Here is a 23977-nt window from a genome sequence, read left to right as displayed (position 1 = left end):
GTGAAGAAATTGTCACAAAGATTTCGTCATTTCACAACAACAACACATTTTCTCTTATCACAGCGTTTAGAACATATTTTTCCTTATGTCAGGGAGAAGAGAGGCTGGTCGGACCCCGGCACCGTCAGACGTGACCTGAGACCACCCCCGACTCCCCCGTGCGAGGACTCGGCACAACTACTGATATGCTAATGGCCGCTGCTGATTAAACGGAACTAAGTCGTGTTGACCTACAGTGTCGTGGCCGCCCTGAAGTTAGCTGTAAATGGCCATGCAGATTTATTTTAAGATTTTTTCTTTTTCTAGAGTGTGAGACCCTCCTTAATTTTATGTTCTTTCAACATTTTTTTCTTTCAGAATACTTCTATTTACTCCCAACTATATTTAAAAGACTTATATATGCTACCAGTAGACATCTACTATACAGTTAATGTACCTAAAAAAATAATTGTGACTTGCCTGCTAACATCTATCGGCAGTTCCAAATTGATTTATATTCTTACTAAACAGTCTTGTGTCATAACATGCAGAACATATAATACTCCTTATATCTATATGAATATCGAAAACCCATTTATAATAGACGCACTCGTACAGCGTACAGCGCGTCCCGATTACCAACACAATATAAACACAGACGTACTCAATTCGCGAGATACATTAACTTGAGTAATAAACAATAGGAGATGTTCCGATAGTTCCCGATAGCATCCACTCTGCCGCTTATCGTCATCTCTTTGAAAACTCAACAAAGGAGCCCAAATCGATTTTGTTTAGAAACATTTCATATTGGCACTCGAACAACGAACAATAAAATATTAGACAGAGCCTTTTTAATGCTTATCTGTGATTCGTATCGATCACCAAATTACAAGTCGAAGTCTAAATGTGAGGTACTGCGAAGCAAAGTGGAGCTTATGCGTCTAAGATGAGGGTCCAGAGGAGACGGACGCTGCGTTGTAATTACCGAGGTCGGCCACGAGAATGGTCCATCACATCGTAACCGTTGACCGCCGCGAGACTGTTGCTTGTTACAGGAACGGTATCCATGTACTACTATAGTATAGGTACGTTATTTACTTTGGTTAGGTTACGGAAACTACTAGCTCGAATCGAAATATTACTTTTGCGTTGAATAGTCCACTAATAGTCAGGCTCAGGGCCACCTGTGCCTGCGGTCTGCGGTCAGTGGTACCTATTACGTGCATTATGCATCCTCATACGCAATATTTGTTTCTATTTGACCGTGCTGGCGAAGTCGCTGGCAAAGTCAGTTAGGTAGGTATATAAACTGAGCGGACACATTCGCGGATTTGACAGTGCCTATATTGAAAAACACTGACGTGTTGGACATTAGATTTTTTTGACTTAATAATTTCATATTTTCTGCTCTAGCAAGATAAAACACAACGTTAAGCTCCGTCACTCAACGTCTTTTAAAATGCAAGGTCTGTAATTAAAGCGTAAACATAAAGAAAGGAGTGTCTTGACATTAGATTTTGTCTACCCACTGTATATTCATCTCCTAAATTATTTTAAGATAATTACCATAAGCATGCAGGCTAAGGACCTCCATCTCCGACTTAACCTTTTATTAAGATTATCTTACAAAAATATAAATCAGTAACAAACACGCCAATATGCTCAAACTGGTAAGTACTTTACGACAGTGAATGAAAGAGATTATATTTAAGGACATTTTATAGACAATGTAATAGTAGCTTTCATATAGAGAGAGGCTATATAACCCTTATGCTCCGTAACTATATTAAAATATAGGATCGAGTTAACCTTAATTACAAATATATTGGGAATATCGAATAGTTCATCCGGCTGTTATCTATAAATCCGGATTGGTATCGACCCCCCGCAGTCCCGCGGCAGGACGCGGACGGACGTATCTGGCCGCCTCGCGTATAACTGTGAAAACGATTACGTACTTACGTATGTTACGTACATTTCTTATTTATTTATTTTTTTGTAACGCTGTACTCTGCATATGGCGGGAAGACAGAGGTAACCTAGTGCTAAGGCATTGCGTGTTGAATCTTAGGACACAACACCTCTTTAGTAGAATGAATTAATAAAAATATTAAATATTTGAGTTCCTCGAACGGGAATCAAACTCACAACCTGTCGCGTTTACAGTCGCACACTTGTACTGTTATTTATGTTAGTACATTATTTTGATTGGTCTGTATCTCACACACACGTGAGGTTAATTGTGCTTGACTCTATAACAAGCGTATTAAACTTATTTTAAAATACATTGTACCTATATGTATTGTGAACAACGCGTAGGTTGTTGAAATGATGACTGATCAAAATGTTATTAGTACTTAGTGGTTAGAGGTCGTGGCGCAGGGGCACAGGTTGTGGGTTCGATTTCCCGATATAGCGTGAAACCGGAAAATATATAGTGAGTAAAAGGTGTAACGAAACTAAGGCGAAAATTGGAGAACGGACTGTCTTACACAAGCTTCTTTCTGCTGTCCCTGGTATGCGGGCAAAACGTGAACTGTTTTTTTAATATAATTCGACAAAGTTACTTTGATGGAAGAGGCAGCGCTTCTTTTACTGAAACTGCATATAGGGTAAAATATTTCAAACCCGGAACTAAAGAAATTAATCGAAACAGTTTGGACGTAGGATTTTTTTTTCATTTCACGATTTTTCTCCATACCGGTATTCCGTGTGACGCACACATACATAAAATACTATTAAGCGTTGCCAAACTTCTACTTTTCATTCGTCAAAACATAACCGAACGAGAAAGAACGATATCTCACGTTCTTTTTCACGCAATTACCTATTTATTATAATAAATCTAAACAACGTTCAAAGCTCTTATTAAAATTGTTTAATAAAATTCTACTTTAAGGCAATTTATTATATCTCCTTTATTATGAAATTATTTAGAAATAATGCATAGTTCTTGAACCACCCACAAAATTATATTGATCTACGATAGATCACAATCTACTCTAAGTTCTGTTTAGATTTTTTTTGGCTTGTGCTTTTATTAAGTAATGTGTTATAATAAAAAAGCTAAGCAGATATTCTCGATGTTCCAAGTTTTACAAGTCACTAGCAGCTCAGTTGTAATCACTTACCACTTGGCCCTGCAACAATAGATATTTCAAATTCAAAACACTAAATATTTCAGTTATGATATTTTATAGCCATATATTATGATATTTACAGTTAGTACACTAATTCGAAACGAATAGGTATATGTTTAAGCAAATAAAGTTAATAGTTATAGATTTCATGTATTTTAGTACTGACCAAGAGCAAGAGCAGCAGCGGCACCAGCAGAGACAGCACGGCTTGGCGGCGGGCCGGCAGCCGCGCGCCGGCGCTGCCAGGCTGCACATCTGATATAATATGGCTATTTTTAATATTGTAATAATTATTATATTTTTAAACTCTTCGTAGTGGCATAGAATGTGACTGTGAACGCAACGATTGCGAGTATGATCCTCACTCGGGGGAAATTAATTATTTAATATTTTCATTTCCTTGCTTTAGTAACAATAAAAAAAGCTCTGCCTCTCTGTTATATTAGCATTACGCGTCGACTGATTAGATCACAAAATGATATTGATTTCACGCTATATCGGGAAATAGAACCCACAACCTGTCGCGCTACATACTTACATTTAACATTAGTGTTACATCGTCGTTGTCGCATTCTCCTCTTACTACCACTAATATTTACATCATAAGTAATATTAAAAACTCAACATTTGTTTGAAATGTCTTAAAAGAATGTATGTTTTGATACACACTTGTACACTCAAATACTGGCACACAATAGTTTCATGTTAGAAAAATACTCAGTAATCACATCATCACGATCACGAAACATCCGATTAATGATAAAATTAATATTAAACAACATCCAAATAATTTAAAACACTTAATAATTATTTAACGTCTAAAGTCGAACAAAATAATGTAAATACAACAGAACTTAGCCGTTCCGCGGCTAAGTTCTGTTCTTACACAGATAATTAAAAACATTGTAATAGTTGCCATTAACTAAAATACTTCTCGAACATACTTTTAAATTTTTTTTAAGATTTTCATTATTATTTATATTTTTTTAATTATTTTGATAGAAAATGGTATAAAAATTAAATAGAAACGAGTCTTATAATGTTAATGTTATGTCTTTTTTCTTTTATTGATTATTATTATAAACATAATTATTAAAACTTAAATGAAAACTAGTATTCAGATTTAGAGGTAAAATATTTTTTTTATAAAATCAGAATTGGTTTTTGATTTAATCAAATAGTGATAGATATATCTAAGCATTTACTTATTTAGCGGAAATAGTAATGAGAATTTTATAACATATTAAGAAATTGACAGTTTCAGTAAGTGGTACTTGTAATTTCGTGGTTTTAGGGACACGGTATTGAATAGAAAGTATCGATACTGTACTCATGAGTAGTATCGAAAAAAAAGTATCGTACCCTCAAAAGTATCGATACTTTGAAGTATCGAGTACTTTTTTTAGAGCCTAATGCGAATATGTAGCACGTCAATGTCAGTTAGTAAGTAACGTCTTTGTAAAAAATAACAAAATATTTTTTTTAAGCCACTAGCCACATAAAACTATCAACACAAAAGTATCGATGTTTTGAAGTATCGAGTACTTTTCTTAAGAACTAACGCGCATGCGTTAGAAAATCAAAGTCAGTCAGTAAGTAAGTAACAAAAATAAAAAAATATATAAATCCCATTCCTCCTCCTTACAATCGTTTAATAATAAAAAACATTCGAGCCGTTTCGGTGATAGGCTCTCGGAATTTTTTTCAGAGTAGGTATTAGTAGAAGTGCAACTAATTAATGTACTAATTACTATTATAATTATTATCAAATAGTAATTAGAGAATAATTTAGAATGTTACAAATATTATCTAATTACGATTTACGATCCTCGCATACAGGGGATCCAAAGAAAGATTGCGTGTCTGTAAGATGTTGCTATCATAAGTGTGAGCCGAAAGGCCAAGTTAGTTGGGTAATTTAATCGATACGATACCTATTAAAAAGTACTTGATTAGTACAAGTATCGAATACAAAATTATCGGTTTCGAAAGGCAATGTACTCCATTCCACAAAGTATCGATACTTTTTTCGTGTCTACGTGTTTTGCTTTGTTACTAAAGTTGGGTTACATACAAAGATTGGAGATCTCGAGCTCGAGCGGCTTTAATACCAAATCTTGCCCCCCTTTTAAGTCTATTATTTTTTAGGGTTTAACTACAAATTTATAGTTATTAATTTTTTTCCTAAACAAGTATTACCTGTATATGCTAGCTGTCAAATTTTATAATACTAGGTTAACCAAAAGTATCTTTTTAGTTTTGATCCATTTTATAGTGATGAAATATGCGTTTTTGCGATATAACCGGCCATACCTCTTTTTACTATTCTAATATTCAACTAAGATTTGTAATAGATGTCCATCAGATTATCGTACAATTGTAAAAGCTGTACAAAGGGGCCGAGAAAACCAACCATTAGTGCCAGCTAGTGCTTGCTAGAAACACGCTCGCGAGCATATGTTAGCGGTAGTATTCATTACGAATTTATAGTAAAAATGTGAATATGATTAATTAGAAAGAAACGAAATGTGTAAGTTGTGTATTTAAATAAAGAGTAGTTGTTATGATATTATTATGACTGAAGATAAAAATATAAATGAAGTAGGTACTTTTATTAATATATAATTTTAAAATAAATATTGTCAATATGATTTAGTAATTTGACTTCAATTAAATATTTTTTGATAGTGATTGTACATTATATTGTCAAAACTGTAGGAAGTTACTATGATATTGTTATAAGATTATAAATTAAATGAAATACTTTTACTAATAAAAATAAAGATTGTTATTTAAAAATAAGTATTGCTAATAAGACTAATTTAACGGCAATTAAATTCCACCCTGTATATATAATTATGTCAAAAAATTAAAACCAAATGCCTTTCATACAAACGATCTACAAGACTATTATACTACATAATACTGTTTATAAGTCTTATTTACAATAAGTAGTTAGTGTACCACATTAAACCAAACTAATATACGGAAATGACATTTTCCATCGCATGCAATGCAGATAACTGCAGTAACACAACCTAGTAGTGGACAGACTGCAGGCTGCGGGTTGCAGGGTGCAAGGTGCAGGTTCTAAGCTGCAGGCTGCAGGCTAATGAGTGGCGTCCATCCTAACGGGACGCGCCGCAATTAAGCGGGACTCGATGTATCGATACGGGACGTCACGGTGCGCCAATTTAACGTTATCGGGAGGACGTGAGAGGTTCATTTAGATAAGCCTGAGGGCTTCGATGAGGAAGAGTACTAACTCGTGGAAATGATATCTGTATTGCTTTTACACAGTTATAATATATGGTGAATGGTTGTTAAGTAATATGTGTATAATAAATTACTTTAATATGGCTAATGTGTTGAAATATGATTACTTGTAGCTATTGATAAATTGGAATTTTTATCCTACACGCTCCTCCTTTTCGCTTGCTCAATTTTCAAGACATTCCATATTTAACGATTGAATTCAATGCTGCACTTCATCTTCTTATCAGCGCGAGGAAATAAAAACAATTCACTTCCTCAGGTCCGAAATCCTCGGGAAGAGGGATACAGAAAAATCTTTATTGAAACGGTGTGTCCTTACGCCGGGTTCCCAGGTTCGCTCTGTCTACTTTGCTAAGTGTGGATTATAGAGTAAAGCTAAAAAAGCCGGATAAAGCTCTTACAATATTAAACTAGGTCGCTTATCATTTTTATTAAAATATAGAAGCATTCAACATGGATTCCAGTTCTGTGTAACATTTTGCTCTATGAGCATCAACTCCTCAGTGCCTCCTAAAGAGGCAACGCGAGCGTGACTCATAAACAGTTAATGAGTTAATTATGCAAGTAATGTAATCACTTGAGAGGACAGTCGGTTCGATATATGTCGCATTTAACCTTCCAAGTTACAGCCGCCTCGGACTCGTGGGGCTAAGTCTGTAGTAATTATTGCATAGTAATTTATTTTTATCTATACTGTAAATATTATCTAAGACAAGTGCAAGTAATACCTATAACAATATACTGCTTTAGTTTTATCAAAGCAAAGCGAAGGCATTCAACACGCAATGCCGTCAGAATTCAGCAGGAAATAGTCAACAGAAGTTTCTTGATGGGAACGGACTCTCTTAGCACTAAGTTCCCAATTTAAAGGCAAGATAAAAAATGGGCCACTAACCACTTTACACATGTATATTGTGTACAGCAGTAGAAATAAAAATCCAAACTTATACATAATACTTGATGTAATTGTTTATCACGCTGCAACCCGCTATAGTTTTAGTTGACATAAACATTAAGATTACTGACAGCCATTTTATGTTTACATTTTGGACTTTGCAACGTAATAAAATGGATTTCACAAAAATATGCAATATAATTACCATAATATAAGCGGATCATCCGACGCATCAAAACACATAAAACCCATATAGAGCACATAAGATATGGTTCCGTTAAGCAAACTTACCATAAATGTCTTCATATAGCAGAAGTTTTTAGGATTCAGCGCCGGTGCAGCTCCATCACGGAGAGCCCACACAAATCACTTACTCGCTCACTTGTCGCTGACTCACAGTGAACGTAGAGTCGCCATACTCTACCTAACAATTATGGTTCTATTTTTTGGTTTTTCACGTTTTTAAAATATATATAGATATAATTTTATTTAATCTAATTTTATTATCGTTAATGTAGTTTTATGGAGATTGTGAAAAACTAAACATTATTTTTTTAATGAACTGTCGTCGTGTTAGGAGCGAAGCGCGCACCACTGCAAGCAGTGTAAACGCGACGACTGTGGGTTCGATTCCCATAATTTCCTGGAATAAAATGTTTAATGGTTTCACATTCTTGCTCCGGTAACGAACCAGCAATTCCTCAAAAATTCGTAAAATGGGGAAAGAAGTCTCTGTTGAGTGCTTTTGCCAATAACCAGTCAGAGTCAATATCAATTTATAATTCTCAGACATTTTTACGAAAATAGGATGTATCATCTGTCCTGTCTGTCCTCATAGAGCAGTCACGTAAAATATCCAGATTAGGCCAGATCGTTGGTCACACCAGCCCAGCACATTACCAGCACTGAGTATGCGCCCCGCGTGTTCGCCCGCTCTGCGCTCGGCTCTGACAGTCGCCTCACGTACTTAATTGTGCTCTCACGTCGATTTCAAAATGCACTAACATATGAATTCACACTCTCCGCAACATATAGCCGTATTTCGCTAAACGGCCGCGATAGCTTCCAATGATTGGTTTTATGACTCTACAGTTTATAAAGGAAAACTCATATTTAAAAGTAATTGCGTTCATAAATTTCATGGATATAAGAAAGGTCGTATTGTAATGAATTAAAAAGTTGACTTTTTATCTAAAAATGGTTATAAGCCGTTTCTGCGTGGGTTAAGGTGTGATATTGATTGATCATTGTCGTTTGTTTGTGTAACTGTAAAGGCAACTTGTCTAAGTATGGCTCGTGGAACATATTGTTGATTTCTTTGAATGAAACTTGAATAATGGCTTTTAAGGTTTTGTGAGAACTAAGAAAGTGTTGAATATTCCTGCAAAAAAGGTTGAAATGAAATACAAATGTTTTAAGTTTAAATGTTAAAATGTACACATGAGTACACATATGTATGTATTTTCATTTCGTTTGTCTGTTAACTAATATTTCAGATAAGCCTTACATATGACGAATAAAATATTTGTAATTACCAACAAATCACAGCGATCATTGAAAGCTCTCTGTGTGTGACAACTTTGGGCACGATTTTCTCGACGTGTCCGTCGTATTTAACGGACAGATTTATCTTATTACTGGTTTTATGTAAATATGGCCTCTGTGGGTTTGTTCACAGCCTTCTGTTCCTTCAAAATTAAAGGCACGTTTGAGGTGATTGGCGGCGTCGACGTCGACGGCGGGTACCTCTATTTCACTTGAGCGCGTATAAATCTCGTGCAATGGCATATATAAGAGAAAGTCTAAAGATACTTTACAGATAAAATGTTCGGAAAAATAGAAACTTTTAAGATGGTCCTATGGGGGTAGTTTCCGTTTCCATTTGAAAATAACAAAGAATTGGGTGTTGTTCATAAAGAGGCTATGCAACAAAAAAAAACTGATTTTTAAAAGGAATCAGTAGTTCCTGAGTTTCCTGCTGCTTGAACAAACATTCCCTGAGGGAAGCGAAAAATTAAAAACGTTTAAATACTTATAATCTTTCTCATTAGCGTAGCTTAATGTAACTACTATCAATGTTGCAGCGACAGTGGCCTTAAATCTTATAATGTGGTCTACAGTAATACGTACAATGCAAAATAACGAATTATTGCTTTTAAATAATTTGTGCATGTTTTTTTTTTAGATTCTTTATATTATTTCTTCATGAAACCAACGAACTTGAGTTGAGATGTCGAATAGCAAAAATATAGACCCTGATGATTGATAGACTGCAAGCTGTCATGAAAATGTCAGTTATTTATTAACATTTTGGCATAACGGCGGACCGCTATTTGGTCGCACAAAAAGCTATAATTCTTTCACTTCGATCAAGACTTGATTATAAATAATATCAGAACACTAGTAAGATTTGCACAAAACCTTTACACATTCAGCTACATATTTTAAGTAGGTATATAAAAGATATAGCTTATTTTTCAAAAATAAAAATCAAAATAATCCTTACTAATCCTTATAGCTCCAATTTCATTCACTGTCGAAGATTAAAAACAAAACATTACAACATTCCGCACTTATAAAGCAGTGTTCTTTATGAAATGTAGAGTGGCTATTATTTGAGTATCGATTGCAGTACACTGGTGCAGTACACTGGTGCAGTACACCGGTCGGTCTCACGCCACCGTGACTCGCACCGGCGCAGGCGCAGGCGCAGGCGCAGAGCGGGCATTAAATGTCGCTCATACATTACTTTACGAAGGAAACCTCTATATAAATAACAATGAGGAAAATATGATACTTTGCTCAATGTTTATAGTATTACCGAGTTATATTTGGATTAAATTCGCTATGAACTGTATAATATGATTTAAGTAGGTTAATAATAATGTTTTTATTGTATTTTTACACTAGTATGGTCATCAAAAGGATCCTTTTCACATGCAGAGGGAACCTGGGAACCTAGTGGTAAGGCACACCGTTTCCTACTTTCCCCCGAATACTGGAGGCACTGAGAGTTGAGTGGAGGAAGTCAACGCCACGCATGGTCTTGTTACCAGAGCGAGAAAATGAACATTTAATATTAAATATTTCTTGGAATGGAAATCGAATACATTTGGACGCCTCTGCCTCTGCGCCACGACGCTTCAACCGTTTCACCACTTAAATAGTGATTTAACTTAACTTATTTATATGGTTTGCCGTTAAAATACTTTTAAATAAAATCTGAATCGAGATGTGGTTTTACAGCATATTTTTTGTACTTACATACGTATACGTCATACCACAAAAGTATCCGCCATATTTAATTAAGATAAGGTCTCTTTTAAGAACCATGCGTATAATAAGCCTTCATAACAACCATACCTAAGATCTTACATTACAAACATACAAAAAGCTTATTTAACTCATAATATTATTAACCTTACGGCGGCGGTTGCGGTGACGGCGCGAGGCATCACGTTTCAGCTATTGTTCGCATTGTTTCAGCGCGCACCAATGGCTCGCAGCCACGCCCACCTCCTGTTCTCCTGGACCTGCCCCCACGAGGCCACGCCTCATCACGGCAGCTCCTACTCCTCACGGTGATAGCATCTGATATATATCTACTTCCGTGATGCACTGCACAACTGTACTGGCACGAATTGACTGCAAACGCAATCGACATTAAATACTAATGAGTGAAACTTCTGGTAGGAGTAGTAAAAATATAATTTTATTTAATTATAAATAAATCTTTATATCAACGTCTCAATACAAAGAAAGATACGAAATAAATGGGAGTAATCTTTAAATAAATATTTCTCCCCATGTTTCGAGATCTCGTTGGCTATAGGAGCGATTAAATTGAAAATACGGATAAGGTGTTAACTGCGAGACATTCACGATTTTACCTTTAATAAATAGTATCTAGCAGTGCTAGTGCAGTAACGGTAACAGTGCATCTGGCCGGAGATCAGGAGATCACTCTATAAATACAATACGGCGTTATCCATCGCCAGTCTAACACCTCACGAGCTCGCGCCGCCTCACCGCCGCCTCGCCGCCGCCTGGTGCCTGTACATCTACTGCCTATCCTATAACTACATTATATTTATTGAACTGTCGTGCTTTGATAATATTTCCTTTCTTAGAATAAATGTTGTTTCATCTCAGAATCTGCAGAATGTGATAACAATAGTAGTAAAGAAAGTTGGTTTTTATTTTTAATTTTATATATTTGTTCATGATTTTATATGTGATATAAAATTGATGTTGAATTTATGATAAAAATGAAGTTATTTCCAACACACTAAAGTTGTTTGTTCTAACATATCATTTGTAGACCCAATCACTTATCTCATACAAAAAAGGAGAAGCGATCTTTACCGTCATTAAATATGTAACAGATCAGTTCACATCAATGTTTACAGACGAGGAGGCGAGGAGGCGAGGAGGCGAGGCGGCGACTTACAACTAGTGCGGATCATAATTGGCCAATTACATTCTACAGAGGTCAACGCGCCGCGCGCCGCCTCGCAGCCCGTGTCTTAGATACACCTCTCACCTCTCCTAGGTACCTACATCTAAGCCTCATCTCGTCGAGAAGAGAGCAATGATCAGACGGATGCTGCAAAAAACTCCCAGCCTCAGTCAATGAAACCAATCGGAATTAGAAAATGAAGCGTATAATTAAATTATGGCGATCACGTTCAGTTTTTGTCGGTCAATTCGTTTAATTAAAGTTCGTGTCACGATAATAGATACGATAGAAGCTATTTGAGAACATCAGACTGACGTTCATATTCATGATGAACCATGAGATGCGTACCTCGTCGACGTGCGATACTAACAAATGTTCATTTTGATACAAAACATTTAATTTTTTATGTTTGAATAGGTGTTGCCTTATATATAATAGTATTGTTTACTACTTAATATATAGTATTATACGTCATTTTAAATCACACAGTATTTATTGTATCAATGTTTCCTAGTAACAATATGAGACTTCAATTAAGAACAATAAGGTCGTCGTGGTGGTGCAATACCACAAGAAAGCGACTGAAACGCGACAGTTGTTGTTCGATTCCCACTCTGGAAAATTATATATTTAATATTTCGATTTTCCACAGGTTAGGCAAAGCTCGGCGTTGTATTCCACCACTCCGGTACAAGGATGCTGGAAAATAGGGAGCGGAAGTGTCCTATTAAAAAATGGAGTTTCTTTCCCTAGATTCCCAGATTGTCTCCGCCTCCCTTAGCTAAAAAAACTTAAGAATAGTAAAATTAATACTTAATAACAAGAAGAAAAAAGCAGCTTGTTAAAACAACCTACAACGACTCATCTTCCTGATTATAATCTCATAAAACATCAATTTCCCTAATGACTTCCATTTAGAGAAGTCGTAAATCACACTAACAATTAATAATGATCTCATAGAACTGATCGCTAACAAGCGGTAGGTAGGTATCGGGTAGGTATCAGGTAGGTGCCTACTGCAAGGACAGCGACAGTTTGATTATTGAACTGTACTTGTCTTATTTATAAAGCAGCAAGGTAGTTTAATTGGATCACTTGTTTGATATCGCGTTTATAATTATTGAACGTTTTCAATTGATATTGCGTAGAACGTATACTCGTAGATGAGGCCAGGGGACAAGCGTGAGACTGTAACGACAGGTTGATAACCGATTTCTATTCAAAACGAAATATTTTTTTCCTCGTTCCATCACTCAACACGCAATGCCTCGAGAATTTGGAGAATAGTAAGGAACCAAAGTATCTTAATGATAGCGGAGTGTCTTAACACAAGGTTCCCAGGTTCCTCCTCCCCACCCGGCTATGAGCGAGGCTAAATTAACGACTAGTGATAATATTATATTCAAATTACAAATATTAATCATCACGACGATATTGCACCATACGTAGTCCGCACCGTACATTAGGTGATGAGTGTCGGAACTGAACGTCACGTTTTGTTTCGCAATTGTTTATACCTACTCTATATCTTAATTTGACTAGGTACATATAGGAAATGATAGAAAGGAGGCAGCAATATGATCTAATTCTCACCCGCGAGCCGCGCGCCCCGCGTCCCGCGCCTCGAGCCGCGGCTGTCGTCCGCGTCGCAGTAAATTAGTCGAGATAAATCTATAGCATTCAAAACACTTATACAGCCCATTAGCGCGTACACCGACGTACCCACAGACCATAGGGTACAGACGAACGATCCACTTATGGGGCATCTAATTATTTAGGGAACTAGTTTACTCTCATTTATGTTTATAGATATCTTACGAGCACCTTTGTATTTTGTAATACAGAGCAAATAAAATTAATTGCATAATATAAGCTAAAAAGTTTAAGTCATATTGTAAATTTATAAATAGATTAATAAACAGAAGTATTTCTAATGAAAAAAAACTAACTTATTTTTCGGTGAATCTACGCCATGGCGGGATCAATTATCTATTGGGATATTATATATCCTATAATTTTTAACAATCCATAGTTTTCGTTAGTGATATTACAGTTTCGTAAAGAAACACTACAATGTTGATAGCGTATGGCTGGGCTGCCGGGCGCACTATCGACGACGCATCGCCTATAAATCTGCGCGGACAAACGAGCGCGCCTCACGCCAGTGACCGCCGCCTCTCCCATTCCCTTGTTACTGTTACTTCATACTTAATATCGAAAGCAAATGAATGGATAGATCCCTTCAGTATATAAGTAGTATAGCTGGCGGCGTACTGCTAGGTACTGCTAGGTACCACCGCCGGTCACGAGTCCGCGTCTGTATCGCATCACGAACTAAAGTGCTAACGCTCAGTAAACAATTGAAATATGGTGAACTTTGTTATTACAGTGAGCTAATATCTTTATATTATTGTATCTCTATACAACTTCCAAGTTCACTCCATCCTCCACTGTCCGTGTGGCAGGTGGCAGGTGGCAGGTGACACAACCCGCACCCATTGTGCCTATTCAGATACTTGTCAATTCAAATTCAAATTCAAAATATTCTTTATTCAAATAAACTTATAATAAGCACTTTTGAATCGTCGAATGAACATATGAACAAAAAGCTACCATCGGTTCGGAAGGCAGTTCTGCTGTGAAGAGCCGGCAAGAAACTACCGGCAATATCACTGTAAACACCTAACTTATTGTAAAATGAAACTTTGCTAGACTCTTAAATTCTAATTGAGAAAAAAAAAGCTTTGTTTTCATTTCTAGACAATAGATAGTAAATTACCTGTACTACAAAGGATGGTATTGTCATAGGAGGCCTGATGAAGCCTGGCGGGGGCTGGCGGGGCCTGGTGGGGCCTGATGGGGCTATTGAGGCTTGGCGTGGTGGTTGCACGACCGCGGCAGCTTCGTGACAGCGCGCGGTCCGCCGTCACGCGCCGCCGATGTAATATATGAAGCTTTCCACTTTGCTTACTTCTGTCCTGACCTGCTGGGATGACCACATTGCGTGGTTTGGTTTAGTAAATAAATGCTAATACATTATCCTCTTCTTTGAAATTGTTAAAATAGAACTTTCTAGAAATATACATTTTCAACAGAAATAACGTAGTCCTTTGACATATCTTCCTAATACAGTTAGGAAAACTCAAAAGTTGAGCACTAATTAATTCCTTATATTCTAAAATTATAGTTTAGTCAAACACTTGTCCTATGCACTTATACCTGTGTGCTCTCGCCGTAGAGATCAACCGCATGGCTCATTATGTAATAATATAATTCTCACATTAGTCCAACATCCCTTACAAGGCGACAACACTGCAGCGCCTGAACGAGCGTCATTTGTCTCTGCATCGTTAGCTCCAACGAGTTGTAATCAGATTACATGACATTCCCAAAAATAAATATATGTACAGTAAATTGGGACGTCAACGCACGGACGCTACACAATCGCTAGATTTATAAGGCGGCACGGCGGCGCGAACACCTGCCGTTACCTTTAATGGCCACTATTTTATACCTATCATTAACGATAAAGGAGCCCATAAAGTTCCCTAATCATCGAAGGTCTGAAGTTCGATTCCCGTGTCGGGTATAAGCCCTTGTAATGATGTGATGAATATAGTGTATGTAAGCTTTGTGCGACACGGGCGTCGGTAGCTGTTACACACCAGCTACAATATTAATGTGACTTAAAGATTATATATTTAACAGGCTATAAATTATAAATTTCTTATTACCTAATCGTTGAACCATTACAAATACCTGTATAATATAGCGTAAGTACTTTGTTAGGTGACAATATTTCACAGACGTAATATGAACAAATATTAAATAACGCTAATGATCGTTCATTATTATTAGAAGTCAATTTTTTAATATTTTTTAGATAATCCATATATTTGAGATGTCTTTTCTTTTTGAAAATGACCCAGTTTCACGTCTTGTTGTGTTGTAGGTACTTAAGTAGACGCGTTTACGTTGTGTACAGTGCAATAGCCACTAATAACGCCAAATAAACAATTAAATAAATACTAATCCAACAAATGACAGGCACCCCCCAAATTTAAACTTAAAGCCGCTGTGTCTTTTGTTATCCCCGAGTCGGAATCAAACTCGAAACTATCTGTTTTACAGCAAGAAGCTGTCCTGCTGCGGCACGACGGACTCAAGATAGTTCCTAGAATTTAAACAGTTTTAATGTTATCCCCAATTTGACAAAGCTATGGTATGCGAAACAAAGAGATTCGCGAGCAATCTGTCACGGCCCGCCGTCCTCACCTCCGCCTCCTCCCTCCCTATAGTAGTGCTCTATTTAGGTATTGAAAGCACAACGCACGACTCTAAGCTTTCCAATACAAGCTTTTAGCCTCGCTGTTTAGTTCTCGAGTTACGATCACAAGTCATGCAATGTGGACATACAAACATATAGATAACCACTTACGGAGATGATAAACGTCCATAATATTTTAGATATAATTATAGTGACTTTTAAATAAATAATAAATTAAGTTCCCATTACAAATATTGTTTGATAAATTGAGTATAATATAAAAATTCTAATGATAATATATTGTTTTTCTTCTCTATTTATCATTATTATAAATACAATACACTTATATTTTTTATTTATAATATGTTATACATTTAATTAGAAAATAAAACAGTATTGTTTGTTTTTAAACATTGTACATCTTTTTATAATAATATACTTTTGGGTATATTATGTAACCAGCAGGTAAATTATAGCAGAGATTGTTAAACAGAGATAATAGGCACCCTAGTGATATCCTTGGATATTCCAAGAAGAGACTGGACATCGTCATTATTTCGCACAAATTTAGACATTACCAAGACACATAAGCTCTAAAACAAAATCTTTTACAAATATTTTGCTGCCATACTAAAGTTATTAAGACTTTTCAACTTTATTTCTGTCGTCAATGTTTATTATTTAAAACCATAGCAACATGTAAAGTTATACACAAGAAACGAACGATACGAGTTTTATATTCATGCGACGATTTAAAAGTGCCTGCAAAAGTCATTAAAATTAATAAAAAATGCTTTGATTTCGATTTCAATATAAAATTACGTTACAATTATCTTCACATATTTTTTTTACTTACTTGTAATATAAAAAACACTAATTTATAGAAATCGATACATTCAGGACGAAATCCGGTATCACTATCTATAAATCATAATTAATAGGAACCAAGTTAACCCGAGATGGTCGACCGGCGCGGCGCGGCCTCACAAAGCTGGAGGACTAAGCATCGGGATGGGGCTATAAAAATACCAATCAAATCGTACCGGCTTCCTTGTCGCGTGGGCGAATCCTGCGCATGAACCTCTTTACCTCCTCCCTTGTTACTCTCACCTGGATAGGGCTGCTCACTTGAAACAAGAAGTAAAATACCATTGCAAGATGTTACAGCTTACTATTTTTTAAATATTTATGTAATTTGGTGTGTTTATTTACTTATATGTATTTTTTTCTTGATTAGTTTACAGTTAGTTAGCCATTGAGATTATCTTTTAATTTGCTAATTTTTGAATTCGCGTAAAGTGGAGAAGCGAAGGAATGGTTCTATATATTAGAATAGAATTTATAATTTTCTAGGTTCGATTCGCTAGTTTTAGTAGGCTTTTACTTTAAAATAATCCAAATCAATATAAAACTTGACAACCCTGCAGGTCTGTCAACCTGTCTGTTGGTTAGATTAGCATACAGATACAGGCGGCAGGGTCGGGGGTATGTGAATGTCATACGCCGTATCTCCACTCAAAGTTTCAATTACAACGCGGACAGTCTTCATTATATGGGAGTCACTAAATTCTGTATCCTTAAGAGAGCTCCCTTAATTGAAGCTGATAATAGATATTGTGAGAACAACGACAGACAGCATTTATATGCAGACTAGCGGACGCGCGCAGCTTCGCTTGCGTATTTACGGGTGAATTCTAATAACCCATGAAACATGTGTTCAATGAAATATTTTTAAGAGTCTAAATTTCAAATTTTATAAAAACCGGTGGTGATTTAAAGATTTTTCCATATAAACTTTCAACCCCTTATTTGCACCCTTAGGGGGTGAATTCTAGAAAACCATGAAACATACGTTCAATTAAATATTTTTAAGAGTCTAAATATCAAATTTTATAAAAATCGGAGCCGATTTTAATTTTTTTCCATACAAACTTTGAACCCCTATTTCACCCCTTTAGGGTTAAAATTTTTCAAAATCCCTTCTTAGTGGATGTCCAGATTACGAAAGTAAACTTTTGTCCAAATTTAACATTTCTACCATCAGTGGTTAAGGCTGTGCGCGCGTCTTACCTCAGTCAGTGAGGACAAGTCCTTTTATATATATAGATAAGTGTAGATACAGATCAAAAGCTCCATGTAAACTTTTATAGTATCAAAGGGGCTTCAGTAGTTTTTTAGTACTATTTTGCATATTTAGATTCCCGTCTTGACGTTATCTTTGTTCAGATATAAATAATAGGATATTTGTGAAAAATAGAAAATCTTTGGATATTTTTTTAATAAGTTTCCTAAAATGTATAATTGCAATTCCCCGAAATAAATAACAAAATGAATGCACAAATAGACACAGTACTTAAACAAATGCTATATTACCATAACATCACTTTTGTAATATATCTAAGTAAGTCACAAGACGACAAAATAAATTTCCCATTGACAGTTCATTATTCGTTATTGATAATTTTAAAACGAATGAGGCGCGTCTCGGCCGACGATGAATAAAGCCATTTCCGATTACACAAGGACTCTACTAGTTGTGATATGACCCAATTATATGAAGCTTAAGAGTCCTGATAATTAACATAATTAGAAAAGCCCATATATTATTCGAAGCGTGGACCACCGCGTCCTGCCGCCGTGCACCGAGCGGCCCCAGGGCTCCACCGCTCTATGGGAACTCACCGTTTACTAAACAAGTAAACAGAGATAAGAATTTTTATTGCTCCCTCTAAAGATCAGATGCACGCTCCCTTCGTATACGAATTAATATTAAACAATCGCTCTAACGATATTTAAATGAAGTTTTTAAGAGACCTCCGAAGGATGCGAGATAATGCGCCAGCACCGCGGTCACGTCTCCACTTCCAACGTATTACGGAGATAGGACCCGTAATAAGCGAGTAATGTTTCTAAGCGATCGTGGATGTGGGATTAGCTAGGCTGTTTCCTCATACGAGTACACCGTAACGGTAAACACCTTTGCTAAAATGTTTCATCATTTAGAATGCAATAAGTATGCACTGCACATTCATATTGAATTTAAATTGAGTGAATTTGAAGAAAATGTTTACTCTCAAGACAAATGCTAAGTACGTTAAATATCAAAAACATATCATTCATTAATCGAATTCAAAAAGACGGAATTATGCCATTTTTTATAAATTAGCCATAATATGAATTTTATTCTATGTTTTCTAGTCTGTTATAAACTCGTAGGTCTCTCGCATTCATTAACAGTAAAGTTCCTATACGTTTTGTATTCGTTTCCTCATTATATTCACTTCGCTAAGTGTAACATTCATAAGCTCGACTGCGGGTCAGCGAGCTCGCGTGTGACATGAAAACGTATGTAGTATGGGTGCATCAGAGGACTGCAGGATACCGGCTGCAGGCTGTACCTACCTACTGCAGCAATACCCCTTGTACTTCCATTTCACACCTATCGGTCCCCGGTACTTGCCGCTCGGGGTAACGAATATCGTGACTGCGCCGAACGACGAGTTATTGCTGACGATCTTTGCCCGTTAATCAAGGGAGCACCTGGTATCTGGTAAGTGCCTGACTGCCAGTGTTCGTGTTTATGTAATTGGACTGAAGTAGTATTGTAACTTATATTAGATACTACAATAAATTCCATAATTAATATATTTTTAAGCATATAAAAACCTTTTAACGATTTTGTCCCTAAGCAGGTAGGTACATGTTAAGAATCGAAATATCACCTCGCATATGAACTTAGAAAATAATATACAATATAAAGTAGGTATATTATTATACTTTATATCCCCTAGTAATTAGTTAACATTATGTTATTTTAAAGGATAGGTATCTAAGCTACGTTCTAAACAATTTATTCGATTTTGTATGAAACCTTGTTTGGTTTTTTAAATAGAAAATCAAATAGTATTTCACAATTATAGAATCTTAAAACTTGTACGTTTCTATTCAATAATATAGAGCATTACTGAGGAACCCTATCGGCCGCACTGCCGGCCGTGCCTGCCTGTGCTGCTCGTAAGGTGCACGGTGCTTAGTTTCAAACTGCTAGTTACTAGGATCTGATTAAGTTGTGAATTATTTTGACCGCTACTCGACACGCAACACTCCTCTTTATTTTAAATAGTTCTATGTATGAATAATAAAAATAACTGATGGCCAAAATATCAGTTTAGAAATTAAATAATCTTTCCATTGTAGCGCAGTGGCACAGTGAGTGTATACGCGACTGTTCTGGCTTTGATGATCACTCGAGAGAATTAATTATTTTCATTTCCTGGTTGTGGTGATAACACAAAGCGCAGCGTTGAGTCTCGAAAGTGGGTGAAAAGTGAAAAATGAAGTGATTTAACTCTCTACTTACTTTGATGTATACAGCCATAGAAAACATAAAAAGCAAAATGTTCTAGATGCATGCCTACTATTTCTAGTTCAATACATTTAAAGATTTCCGTTTTCTTCTTAATTAAGTGCATGTTCCTGTCGTCTGAAAAGACATCTAAACGCTAAGGAAATATAAAGTTCTCGAGTCAAGTGAATAGGTTTGAACTTGTGACCTCCAACGGTAAAGCGGCTGTCTCGTGATCGCGGCGCTATAGACTGTAGTTTATGTGTGCCTTAAAATGGGTTTTTATCGGAAAATTGTGATGAACTAGCGACCGGCGTACTCTGTTTTACTCAAAGTAACGATGCCCCCCCACATTGTGGATCATATATTTCACACAAAAAATATGTATAGAGTTGCGTTCTGTCGATCAAGAATGAGTTCTCGTTTCAACACAATCAGCGAATTTTCAGGTAAATATGACCTTCTTTGTTTACAGTATTCACATCTTTAAATGCTTTTTTGTTATTGGTTAATATAAAGTCAATTTCAGAGGAGATATCCATGTCCATTTTCTGGATTTTAAATTGCATTGTAAAAGCTGTTTAAAATGCTCAGTTTGTTTTCCATTGCAAAGGTTACTAACCGTTGTCCGTTGTCGCTTCTTTGACCATATCCATGTTTGCCTATTGTATATTCTTCTCCTATGTTGCAGGTCCCTATTTGGGCATTAAAATCTCCCATTACAATAAGATTTTTGCTAGAAATTTGTACTGTTGATTGTAAGTCTTTGTAAAAATGTTCAGTTTTTATGGTATCTTCTTTTTTATTTGTTTCAGTTGGGGCATACGCTTGGATGATAGTCCATGTTTCTTCTTTTCCATGATTTAAAGGTAGTTTAATACTGAGGAGTGCTATTCTTTCATTAATTCCTCTTATTACTTCTATTCTGCTAGCCAAGTTGTTCTTAACAAGAAAGCCAACTCCATACAGCCCAGGTGTTTCGCCCATGTAGTGTAGAAGAAATTTACCATTATGATTTTGAATCCCTTCACCAAGGCGTCTCATTTCGCTTATTCCAATTATATCCCACTTGATATTATCTAACGCCAGTTCTAGTTCTATGAGTTTTTCATCTGTTCGTAGAGATCTCGCATTTAGAGTTGCGATATATACATCTGAATTTGTGTTTCTTTTTCGTTTGATTTTTTTGCTTAGAGGGTTTAGGTCATTTTCCCCCACGAGGACCAGTCGGCTTGGGGGAGAGTTTTGTTTCGTTGTATTTTCATTTTCTTTCTTGATATTTTGTTTAGTTTTCCGGCTCGTTAATTGCTATTGGTTTTTGTTAGTTGTATAGTTAGAAAGAGAATTAGATCTACTTCTCATGATATCAATAGCGTTAGCTCTGTTGTCCTTCTGCGTCCATGTCTGCTGTTTCTTAGGTTGTGCGTTGGTCTGGGGCGATGAAGACAGTTGTCTCTTACGCTTGTCCTTGTTTTCTTTTATAATAAGTTTGTCATATTTTAGGTATGCAATATTCCCCTTCCTCCTCTCTTCCTCCAGTTTTGGTACTAGTTCTTTCCTTTTCTCCAATGTCTCTTTAGAAAAATCATCCTTAATATACATGTCTTTTAAATTCTTTTTATTCTTCATAATTTCACCTTTTTTCATTTCTGATACTAAGGACAGAAGGATTGGTCGAGGTTTTTATTCTCCTTGTTTATTTTACCAAGTCTGAACATTTTGTTAATCTCCCATTCTTCTATGTTAATATCTAAATCTTCTTTGAAAATCTTCTTTATTTTTTCTAGTAGCTGAGTGAATGATTTTTCCTCTTCTTTTACACCAAACAAAACCAAATTATTATTTTTCTTCTCCCTTTTCAGTTGTTCTACTTCTTCTTCTAACTTTTTTACATTTGCTTTTAGTTTTTGATTTTCCATAACAATCGGCTGTAATTTTTCTTCCATCTTTTCTATAATAGTATTCGTTATAGACTCTGTTATCGATATTGTTTGCTTCGAGAGTTCAATTTTCATTTTATCGAATAAAAGTTGAAATTGTTCATCCATTTCTACCAAATATTGTTTTGTATATTTAAATATTACGGAAGACGGTAGGTTAAATTTAAACAGAACAAATAAAAAGTTAAAGACAATTTTAATTTGTCACTGGTAGCACTGATAAGTCAATGTCAGTTTCAATATAAACTTCCTTTTGATTGTCACTTAAGATAACCTCACTATTGTTCGTTTCACATTCACACTTTGTATTTAGAATAATTCTCGTATGAAAAACCAAGTCTATTATCTCCAGATCTTCTTGACACTTATATTTATTAGATTGTGATAATAACGGCTTCGAAGTGGTACTTTAATATTAAAAAATACGATTAATTGGGGAGTTGCACTGTAACGATGTTTACGCTGTCGTAACCGGAACCGGAAAACTGGATTCACTTTTGTATGAATGGAAATTAGATAAAATAAATTCAAATTCAAATTCAAATTCAAAATATTATTTATTCAAATAAACTTTATAAGCACTTTTGAATCGTCGAATGTACATGTCAACAAAAAGCTACCACCGGTTCGGAAGGCAGTTCTGCTGAGAAGAGCCGGCAAGAAACTCAACAGTTGCTCTTTTTAAAGTCAATGGTATATTTTACTATTACATTAGCTGGCAGCTGTCCTGCCTGACATTCAATAGACATTAATTCCATACATGCTTATCCTCTAAATATTCTTGAACAGTGTAATAAGCTTTACTTGTTAGAATTTTTTTTACAGATATTTTAAATTTTGGAAGTGGCAAATTAAGAATACACTGCGGAATTTTATTATATACACGTATACTCAGACCCATAAAGGATTTATTAACTTTCTGGAGGCGAAAACTTGGTGTAACAAGCTTATCTTTATTTCTCGTTTCTATCGTATGACTGTCGCTATTTTTTCTATGACAATGTATATTTTGTCGAACAAAGAGAATATTATAGTATAGAAATTGGGAAGCAACTGTAATAATACCTGCATCTTTGAAAACATCTCGCAGAGAATCTCGAGCTCTTAGATTATAAATATATCTTACGGCTCTTTTTTGGAGAATAAATATTGAATTGATATCTGAAGCACTGCCCCTGCATAAAAAATATTACCTACAAAATAACATAACCAAATGAAACCTAAGCTTACATTTATCTTCCACCACTTCAGTCGCTAATTAGAACAGCTAATTAGTTATAAGGTACAACAATCTAAACATAGGAATGCGTTGTATATGTAGCTTGTTAGCATAGAGCAAGCTCAGCCACTAAATACTCAGTAGTGCTGTTCTTAGCATTGTAAGTAAAAGAGTTACGATACAGTTGAAAATGTAAACGACTGCATCGGTCACGAGTGTCGAGTTCTCGCCATCGCATCTCGATATCTAACGGTAGCGTGAAGCGATGCTCCACAGCCGCACTGCACACTTCGTAATCGAATTTACGAGAGAAGCGTTAGATGCGATTTCACGGTGGATGGCCGCAGTCCGCACCATTAAATACAATAACGTGTAATGAATAGAAAGATTAACTTACGAGGGGATTGGGGCCGATTGATCGCGTCTGTTGTGCTCGTGTCCCTCCCCCGTACGC

General features: G+C 35.9%; 1 protein-coding gene and 1 pseudogene across 1 annotated transcript; both read right to left on the bottom strand.

Annotated features, from left to right (window-relative positions):
* Nucleotides 1-16442: 16442 nt before the first annotated feature.
* Nucleotides 16443-21669, bottom strand: LOC146537094 (uncharacterized). The gene is made up of 2 exons (XM_085189475.1): nt 20987-21669; nt 16443-17146 (listed from the first exon to the last, which is right to left on the bottom strand). The coding sequence occupies exons 1-2, from the start codon at nt 21406-21408 to the stop codon at nt 16969-16971; spliced, it is 600 nt and encodes a 199-aa protein (XP_085045601.1). The 5' UTR covers nt 21409-21669; the 3' UTR covers nt 16443-16968.
* LOC146537093 (uncharacterized) lies at nt 21669-22783 on the bottom strand (annotated as a pseudogene).
* Nucleotides 22784-23977: the final 1194 nt, after the last annotated feature.

Source organism: Heliconius melpomene, chromosome 8 (assembly GCF_056956725.1).
Source record: "Heliconius melpomene rosina isolate 202511_hmr_F chromosome 8, ASM5695672v1, whole genome shotgun sequence".
Lineage (NCBI taxonomy): Eukaryota > Metazoa > Arthropoda > Insecta > Lepidoptera > Nymphalidae > Heliconius > Heliconius melpomene.
This window is presented reverse-complemented; position numbering and strand designations above follow the sequence as displayed.